Source organism: Heptranchias perlo, chromosome 3 (assembly GCF_035084215.1).
Source record: "Heptranchias perlo isolate sHepPer1 chromosome 3, sHepPer1.hap1, whole genome shotgun sequence".
Lineage (NCBI taxonomy): Eukaryota > Metazoa > Chordata > Chondrichthyes > Hexanchiformes > Hexanchidae > Heptranchias > Heptranchias perlo.
Window position 1 is genome coordinate 104,804,273 of NC_090327.1, and position 9,579 is coordinate 104,813,851.

The window sequence follows — 9,579 nt, forward strand, 5'->3', positions numbered from 1 at the left end:
CTATTTATGTGCCTATAGAAGACTTTTGGATTTCCTTTTATGTTAGCCGCCAGTCTATTCTCATAATCTGTCCTCGTCCCTCTTATTTCCTTTTTCACTTCTCCTCTGTACTTTCTATATTCAGCCCGGTTCTCACTTGTCTTATCAACCTGACATCTGTCATACGCCCCCTTTTTCTGCTTCACCTTACTCTCTCTCTCTCTCTTTCGTCACCTAGGGAGCTCTGGCTTTGGTTGCCCTACCTATTCCCCTCGTGGGAACAGACCCAAAAGTGTAACCATTGGATATGAACAAAACAAGTACAATTGGGAAGTGTGGAAACCGATTGTGGGACAACCATATCATCTGGTACAGGACGGGATAGGACCTCGGCCCAACAATTGTCCTCCCTGATGAATTGCATGGAATCAGAGCCAGAGGGATCACACACTAAAGCGATGGTCGCTCTGGCTGCCTGCCTCTCGCCCGTGCCCGGGTGGCCCTGGAGAGGGAGCACGTGGTGTCTGCTGGTACGCTTGAGGCCGTCCGCGATCGGTGGGCACCGCGATGGACTGGGTGATCGTATTATTACTTAATTTTATAAATTTCCTTTGTTTTCCTGTTTTCTTTTAACTCGTGCACCTCTAAAAAGGGGGCACTGTTTTGTTTTTTGGGGCGAGGATACTGCGTCCAACCCACCGTTTCCTTGTGGTTTGATGAGAAAAGGCGGATCAGGGTGACTCTGAGCTCAGCCCCGCCCCCTCCAAGCGGCAGGCGCGCGGTCGAGGGAAGGTCACGTGCTCAACCGTCCCGCGTTCCATATTAGGCGCGGGGGGGGGGGGGGGGGGGGCGAGGACGTCTTAAACGGTCACTGTCACGGCGGAAGCTGAAACTGAGTTTGAGCGCATGCGCAGTGAGTAACGGTCTGTTTCCCCTCAGTGAGGAAAACGCCGAGCGGGGCACAGAGTGAGTGAGTGAGTGAGGGGCAGGAATCCCCGCCGACCCCCGGCTCCCGGGACTGATGGCAGAGAGGGGCAGGACTTTGAGGATTTAACCGAATCCGCCCGCGCGTCTGGCCTGGCTTGGACTCCGGCCTCGCGGGCGGGCGGGCGGGCGGGCGCGGCCGGTCACCTTGGAGCGGGTGCCCCGAGGGGGGAGGGTCAGAGGAGTTTAAAGGGAGGGAGGAAAGTCGGGTCCGCGCGTGGAATTGTCCGAGCCCCTCCCTCACCTCACCTCTCCCCTTCCCCACCCGCCGCCGCCCGCTCTCTGGGTGATGGTGAGCAGCCGGCTGCGACAATGAAGGTCGGGCCTGCACATAGGGATCGTGGGGAAGAAACGTCCATCCCCGCGACCGGGAGGAGGAGGAGGAGGAGGGCGAAGGCCATTCCAGTTAATAGTGAAATTTATAAAAACTACAATCATTTATTAAACCCATAATTAAATTGATTTTATCCGATGCTCAATACTGTTAGTTCCTAATGACTTCCTGTGTTTTTTTTCCCCCCAGATAAACCATGTCTGCCTCTGCGATTGCCAAGCCTGCGATGAGAGGCCTGTTGGCCAAACGTCTGCGGTTTCACTTGGCTGTGGCTTTTACTGTAGCTCTTACAGTAGCTGGTGGCTTCAAGGTAATACTACTTTTATAAGTGTTTTCGCACAACTTTGCTTTCTCTCTTCTTCCCATCCACCCAATTTTGACTGCTACACAACACCCCATTGAGGAGAATGTATGGTATAATGAAGCATTTTTACAAAAGAACAAAAATGTAATTAATCTTTAAATAGTTACAAACTTTTCTCAAGTGGATTGGTGTCTTTGACTTTTTATACTCTGATACATTTCAGTAACAGTATTAGTGAGATGTTCTGTATGTTGCAGTAAGGACATAAGAAAAGGTCAAGGAAGATGATGTCTTTCCTCACTGTCACATTACATTAACAGATCTGGTCCTAATATCCATGTCATTCTTTCCTTAATTGATGAGATGACCCAAAATAGTACTCATCAATGCTGAGGAGCTGATCATGTGACCAGCAAGGTGTTGATTTAATAGTGTTTAAGGCTTCTCTTCAGATAATGGTTCTTGATTTTTTTTGATATGCCATAGGTAGATGTTTTTTGTATAGTCTTGAGGTTGAATCTTGTGGAATCACTTAATTATTTCCTAAACTTACATGAGTGGCAGTTTATTATCCTGATACTGCAGGTAGTTTTTAAAATTTACACTGGCAAGATATGTGATTTGCTGTTTTTGTTTTTGTCCTGGCTGACCCACACCCTTGATTCAAATCACATTTCTAAATGTCACAGGCTGTAACTTTCAATTGTTAGATGCCCCATCTTTTGTGCAGCTGTTCATTCAACCCCAACTTAGGTATGCATATTGAAAGTGTAAACTTGTCCTGTTTCTTAAACCACTGCAGTTTATGGTAGGTGAATCCAGGAAGAATGCATATGCTGACTTCTATAAGAAATATGATTCCATGAAGGAGTTTGAAGCCATGAGGAGTGCTGGTATATTTGAAAGTGTGCAACCAAAGAAGTGAAGCAAGTAGATTCAATGCAAAGGTAACTCATTAAGCAAAAGTGTTTAAAATGCAATAGGTTCACTTGTGTTTCAACTACTCTTTTTAGAGTGGAACACTGCAATTGAAGCAATTATAATGCAGACAATTTTGGGAGATGGGGAAGAAATTTGAAGTTTTTTGAAAAACCATGGGAAGGGCCAGCTCCATAGTGGAGGACTTCAAGTTGAAGAGAGGACTCTGTAAATCAGAGTAGTGATTTAATGATGCCCAGTTTTTGGTATAAAAACTTAAGGTGACTGAGGAAGTTAATCCCATGGTTATTAGCTAGTAGTAATTGATTAGTCATTGAATCAGATATTGCTATTTATTGCAATTTGTTCCACTCAAATGTTTATGATGGAATAGAATGCAGTGAAAGGTAAATCTGGTGTCACCTTCCCCAGTATGCACTGCACTCTTACCAAAGCTGATAGAACAAAGATACAAAAGTAGGGCAGGATCTGAAATTTGGGTCCTGTAGGTACAGCTTATGATTAGTGCACAGATTCTTTTCTTATCAATCTCAATTTTGAAATTTTCAATTGACCTAACCTCAACAGTGTTTGAGTCCCAGATTTCCATTACCCTTTGTGAGAAGTGCTTCCTGAACATCACCCCTAAATGGTCTCTAATTTTAAGGTTATGCCTCCTTGTTCTGGACTCTCCTGCTGGTGGATATAGTTTCTCTATCAACTCTTAATCATAAACACCAATTAGATCACCACCTCAATCTTCTATATTCAAGAGAATATAAGCCTAGTCTATGCAACCTGTCCTCATAATTTAACCCTTTTAGCCCCAGTATCATTTTGGTGAATCAGAGCTGCACCCCTCCCAAGCCAATATATCCTTCCTGAGGTGCAGTGTCCAAAACTAAATGCCATACTCTAGATGGTGTCTAACCAGAGCTCTGTACAGCTGTTACATAACTTAGAGCCCTTTTGAGATAAAGGCCAATATTCCATTAGCTGTTGAAATTATTTTTTGTACCTGCCCACTAGCTTTGTGATTTCTGTACTTGAACCCCTAAATCCACAGTTCCTAGCTTGCCATTTTGAAAATACTCTGATCTATCTTTCTTGGATCCAAAGAGGATGACCTCACATGTTCCTACATTGAATTCCTTCTGCCACAGTTTTTCCCACTCACTTAACCTATCAATGTCCCTTTGCAACTTTCTGCTCCCAGCTCCATTACTATACCATCTAACTTACTTTTGTCAGCAAACTTAGATACATGGTTTTCTATTCCTTCATCCAAGTCATATATAAATTTATCATAGAATCATAGAAGTTTACAACATGGAAACAGGCCCTTTGGCCCAACATGTCCATGTCGCCCAGTTTATACCACTAAGCTAGTCCCAGTTGCCTGCACTTGGCCCATATCCCTTTATACCCATCTTACCCATGTAACTGTCCAAATGCTTTTTAAAAGACAAAATTGTACCCGCCTCTACTGCTGCCTCTGGCAGCTCGTTCCAGACACTCACCACCCTTTGAGTGAAAAAATTGCCCCTCTGGACCCTTTTGTCTCTCTCCCCTCTCACCTTAAATCTATGCCCCCTCATTATAGATCCCCTACCTTTGGGAAAAGATTTTGACTATCGACCTTATCCATGCCCCTCATTATTTTATAGACTTCTATAAGATCACCCCTAAACCTCCTACTCTCCAGGGAAAAAAGTCTCAGACTATCCAGCCTCTCCCTATAAGTCAAACTATCAAGTCCCGGTAGCATCCTAGTCAATCTTTTCTGCACTCTTTCTAGTTTAATAATATCCTTTCTATAATAGGGTGACCAGAACTGTACACAGTATTCCAAGTGTGGCCTTACTAATGTCCTGTACAACTTCAACAAGACATCCCAACTCCTGTATTCAATGTTCTGACCAATGAAACCAAGGATGCTGAATGCTGCCTTCACCACCTTATCCACCTGTGACTCCACTTTCAAGGAGCTATGAACCTGTACTCCTAGATCTCTTTGTTCTATAACTCTCCCCAACGCCCTACCATTAACGGAGTAGGTCCTGGCCCGATCTACCAAAATGCATCACCTCACATTTATCTAAATTAAACTCCATCTGCCATTCATCGGCCCACTGGCCCAATTTATCAAGGTCCCGTTGCAATCCTAGATAACCTTCTTCACTGTCCACAATGCCACCAATCTTGGTGTCATCTGCAAACTTACTAACCATGCCTCCTAAATTCTCATCCAAATCATTAATATAAATAACAAATAACAGTGGACCCAGCACCGATCCCTGAGGCACACCGCTGGACACGGACCTCCAGTTTGAAAAACAACCCTCTACAACCACCCTCTGTCTTCTGTCGTCAAGCCAATTTTGTATCCAATTGGCTACCTCACCTTGGATCCCATGAGATTTAACCTTATGTAACAACCTACCATGCGGTACCTTGTCAAAGGCTTTGCTGAAGTCAATGTAGACCACGTCTACTGCACAGCCCTCATCTATCTATCTTGGTTACCCCTTCAAAAAACTCAATCAAATTCGTGAGACATGATTTTCCTCTCACAAAACCATGCTGACTGTTCCTAATTAGTCCCTGCCTCTCCAAATGCCCGTTGTTCCTGTCTCTCAGAATACCCTCCAACAACTTACCCACTACAGATGTCAGGCTCACAGTTCAGTAGTTCCCAGGCTTTTCCCTGCCACCCTTCAACGGCACAACATTTGCTACCCTCCAATTTTGAGGCACCTCACCTGTAGCTGTCGATGATTCAAATATCTCTGCTAGGGGACCTGCAATTTCCTCCCTAACCTCCCATAACGTCCTGGGATACATTTCATCAGGTCCCGGAGATTTATCTACCTTGATGCGCGTTAAGACTTCCAGCACCTCCCTCTCTAATATGTACACTCCTCAAGACATCACTATTTATTTCCCCAAGTTCCCTAACATCCATGCCTTTCTCAACCGTAAATACCGATGTGAAATATTCATTCAGGATCTCACCCATCTCTTGTGGTTCTGCACATAGATGACCTTGTTGATCCTTAAGAGGCCCTACTCTTTCCCTAGTTACTCTTTTGCCCTTTATGTATTTGTAGAAGCTCTTTGGATTCTCCTTTGCCTTATCTGGCAAAGCAATCTCATGTCCCCTTTTTGCCCTCCTGATTTCTCTCTTAACTCTACTCCGGCAATCTCTATACTCTTCAAGGGATCCACTTGATCCCAGCTGTCTCTGTCATATGCCTCCTTCTTCTTTCTGACTAGGGCCTCAATCTCCTGAGTCATCCAAGGTTCCCTACTTCTACCAGCCTTGCCCTTCACTTTATAAGGAATGTGCTTACCCTGAACCCTGGTTAACACACTTTTGAAAGCCTCCCACTTACCAGATGTCCCTTTGCCTGCCAACAGACTCTCCCAATCAACTTCTGAAAGTTCCTGTCTAACACCATCCAAATTGGCCTTTCCCCAATTTAGAATTTTAACTTTTGGGCCAGACCTATCATTCTCCATAGCTATCTTAAAACTAATGGAATTATGATCACTGGTCCCAAAGTGATCCCTCACCAACACTTCTGTCACCTGCCCTTCCTTATTTCCCAAGAGGAGGTCAAGTTTTGCCCCCTCTCTAGTCGGGCCATCCACATACTGAATGAGAAATTCCTCCTGAATACACAACAAATTTCTCTCCATCCAAGCCCCTAACGCTATGGCTGTCCCAGTCAATGTTGGGAAAGTTGAAGTCCCCTACTATTACCACCCTATTTTTCTTGCAGCTGTCTGTAATCTCCTTACATATTTGCTCCTCAATTTCCTGTTGACTATTTGGGGGTCTGTAGTACAATCCTATCAAAGTGATCTCTCCCTTCTTATTTTTCAGTTCTACCCATATAGACTCAGTGGGCGAACCCTCAGATATATCCCCTCTCACTACTGCCGTGATGTTCTCCCTAATCAAGAACGCAACTCCTCCTCCTCTTACCTCCTGCTCTATCTTTCCTATAGCATCTGTACCCTGGAACATTGAGCTGCCAGTCCTGCCCCTCCCTTAGCCATGTTTCAGTAATAGCTATAACATCCCAGTCCCATGTACCCATCCATGCCCTGAGTTCATCTGCCTTGCCCATCAGACTTGCATTGAAATAAATGCAGTTTAATCTAGACTTCCCTTGGTCTTTGCCCTGCTTTCTCCGACCATCTGTCTGGTCATGTTCTGTACACTCTCCCTTACTGCCTTTTGTTTCTGTCACCACTTTACTTCCCCCTGCCACATTAGTTTAAACCCTCCCCAACAGCACTAGCAAACACTCCCCCTCGGACATTGGTTCCAGTCCAGCCCAGATGCAGACCGTCCAATTTGTACTGGTCCCACCTCCCCCAGAACCGGTTCCAATGGCCCAGGAATTTGAATCCCTCCCTCTTGCACCATCTCTCAAGCCACGTTTTCATCCTAGCTATCCTGTCATTCCTACTCTGACTAGCCCGTGGCACTGGTAGCAATCCTGAGATTACTACCTTTGAGGTCCTACTTTTTAGTTTAACTCCTAACTCCCTAAATTCAGCTTGTAGGACCTCATCCTGTTTTTTACCTATATTATTGGTACCTATATGCACCACGACAACTGGCTGTTCACCCTCCCCCTCCAGAATGTCCTGTAGCTGCTCCGAGACATCCCTGACCCTTGTACCAGGGAGGCAACATACCATCCTGGAGTCTCTGTTGCGTCCGCAGAAACGCCTGTCTATTCCCCTTACAATCGAGTCCCCTATCACTATAGCTCTGCCACACTTTTTCCTGCCCTCCTGTGCAGCAGAGCCAGCCACGGTGCCATGAACCTGGCCACTGCCACCTTCCCCTGGTGAGCCATCTCCCCCAACAGTATCCAAAACGGTATACCTGTTTTGGAGGGAGATGACCGCAGGGGACCCCTGCACTGCCTTCCTACTCTTCCTCTGTCTGTTGGTCACCCATTCACTATCTCCCTCAGTAATTTTTATCTGTGGTGTGACCAACTCACTGAACGTGCTATCCACGACTTTCTCAGCATCGCGGATGCTCCAAAGTGAGTCCATCCGCAGCTCCAGAGCCGTCAAGCGGTCAAACAGTAGCTGCAGCTGGACACACTTCCCGCAGGTGAAGGAATCAGGGACACAGGAAGGATCCCTGAATTCCCACATCCCACAAGAGGAACATGACACGGCTCTGGGATCTCCTGCCATGACTTAACCCTTAAGTTAGCTTAACAACTATAATGTCAAGAGGAAAAAAAGGAAAGAAAAACTACTTACCACTCCCTTTAAGGAGTTTACTCCTTTAAATTATTCTTAATTTAGAGAATGTTAACTGCACTAGGGACCTTGATTCACTAAAAAAAACGCTACTTGCTAGAAGACCTGCAGACCTTACCTTTCTTTTTACTTTAGTTACTGTAGATAAGTAGAAATACTCACCTGAACCTACTCACCAATCAGGTGCCTCCCCTGTGTCGCGTCCCTTTCTGATTCTTAACGTCACTTCGAACTCCGTCGCAGCTCCCTCTGAAATCCCGCCTTTTTATGCGATGCTCCCTCTGCTCCGATCCGCTCCTCTCAGCTGTTCTCAGCGCTCTGAAAAGCTGAGGCCCTGGGAACACCACGAGTCACATTCTGCCAATTTGAGTACATACCCTTTATCTGTCACCTACCTCCCAACCAATTCCCTATCCAAGCCAATAGGTTGCCTCCAATTCGATGCACTCATTTAAGTCTGTGGAACCATATCTAATGCTTTCTGGAAGTCCATATAAATAACATCATAGACACTCCCTTATCACGTTTGTTACCACCTCAAAAAAAATTCAACTAGGTTCATTAGACATGACTTACACTTTACAAATTCATGCTGGCTCTCTGATCAGTACATATTTGTCCAAGTGCTCAGTCATTCTGTCTCTAATAACAGATTCTAATAACTGCCTCACAACAGACATTAGACCAACAGGCCCAAAATTTTCTAGTTTCTCTCTTACCCTTAAATAATGGAGTGACATTGGCAGTTTTCCAATCCAAGAGGACAATTCCTGAAATGTCATGGTTTAAAATATACTGAACAACTTTTTTTAAGTGTGTTTTGAAGGACCAAAGTGAGCTGGCATATTTTCTTCACCTGCTTTTCTCTTCAAACCATGCTGTTCCTGATCTTTGCTGTCACTGTGTAAAGCAAAGGCTAGATGCTTTTACAAGGGAAAGGAATGACATGACTCAAGGGAGTGTTGCCACTAGGCTGTGCTTATTGAGTCTTCCTTCAGAAGAACTTTTGATAGCAGTAGGAAATTGACTCCAGGTTATGTATAGCAAATAGTCTATTGTATTAGTGTAATATTGTCCTGTGAAAGACCTCAATCATGAGTAGTATAGACATAAGTTGAGTGAGTTTTGCAGCTTGCTAATGCACAGCCAACAGTTCTTCCCTTTTAGGGGCATGGGCAGGGGTGTAAGCCTTTGCCACTGCTGTTAAGAGGTGTGCTAAAGTCCAACTCACTATTGGGGAGACACTTCTGGTCAATCTTGTAGAGGACAGACAATAGAGCATATACTTAGATCACCCTGTTCATTTCAGGAAGACTAGAGCTGCTATTCTTGTATTGATCATTGATAATATATGTAAGCTTTTTCCCTTAATCTCATTTGGATAATCATGAACTGTCTTTGAGCTTGTAATGTTAAGTGTAAAAACTAACTGAATATTTAGGAACTTGAGAACCTGGTTTATAAACGTAGTGTTTTTGTGTAATAACTTTAAAGTAAAACTAGTGGATTAATAGGATATTGAATTGATCCTGCATGTGACTGCTTCCAACTTTCAGCCCATCTTGAGGTAGAATTAATGTTTATCTTTGTCCCCAAATTGTATAAATATGAATTTCTTTTATCCTTTTTACAGATAACTTGGAATGAGTGACAAGATTGCCTCTCCATCTCTCACTAGGAAATGGAGACAAGAGGATATGCTTTGTGCTGTCCATACTTAAAGATGTATAAATAAAACATTTAATTTTCTGTTGACCTCTAA

At 44.3% G+C, this 9,579-nt stretch overlaps 1 protein-coding gene across 4 annotated transcripts; it reads left to right on the top strand.

Annotated features, from left to right (window-relative positions):
* The first annotated feature begins 856 nt into the window (after positions 1–856).
* On the top strand, positions 857–9,579 carry cox6c (cytochrome c oxidase subunit 6C). 4 transcript variants are annotated; one of them, XM_067981408.1, is made up of 4 exons: positions 857–945; positions 1,487–1,607; positions 2,404–2,548; positions 9,451–9,579. In XM_067981408.1, the coding sequence occupies exons 2-3, from the start codon at positions 1,494–1,496 to the stop codon at positions 2,524–2,526; spliced, it is 237 nt and encodes a 78-aa protein (XP_067837509.1). In that variant the 5' UTR covers positions 857–945; positions 1,487–1,493; the 3' UTR covers positions 2,527–2,548; positions 9,451–9,579. The 4 variants fall into 4 exon arrangements, with proteins under 4 accessions (XP_067837509.1, XP_067837523.1, XP_067837511.1 ...); XM_067981422.1 differs by having other exon boundaries at positions 874–892; XM_067981410.1 differs by having other exon boundaries at positions 876–953.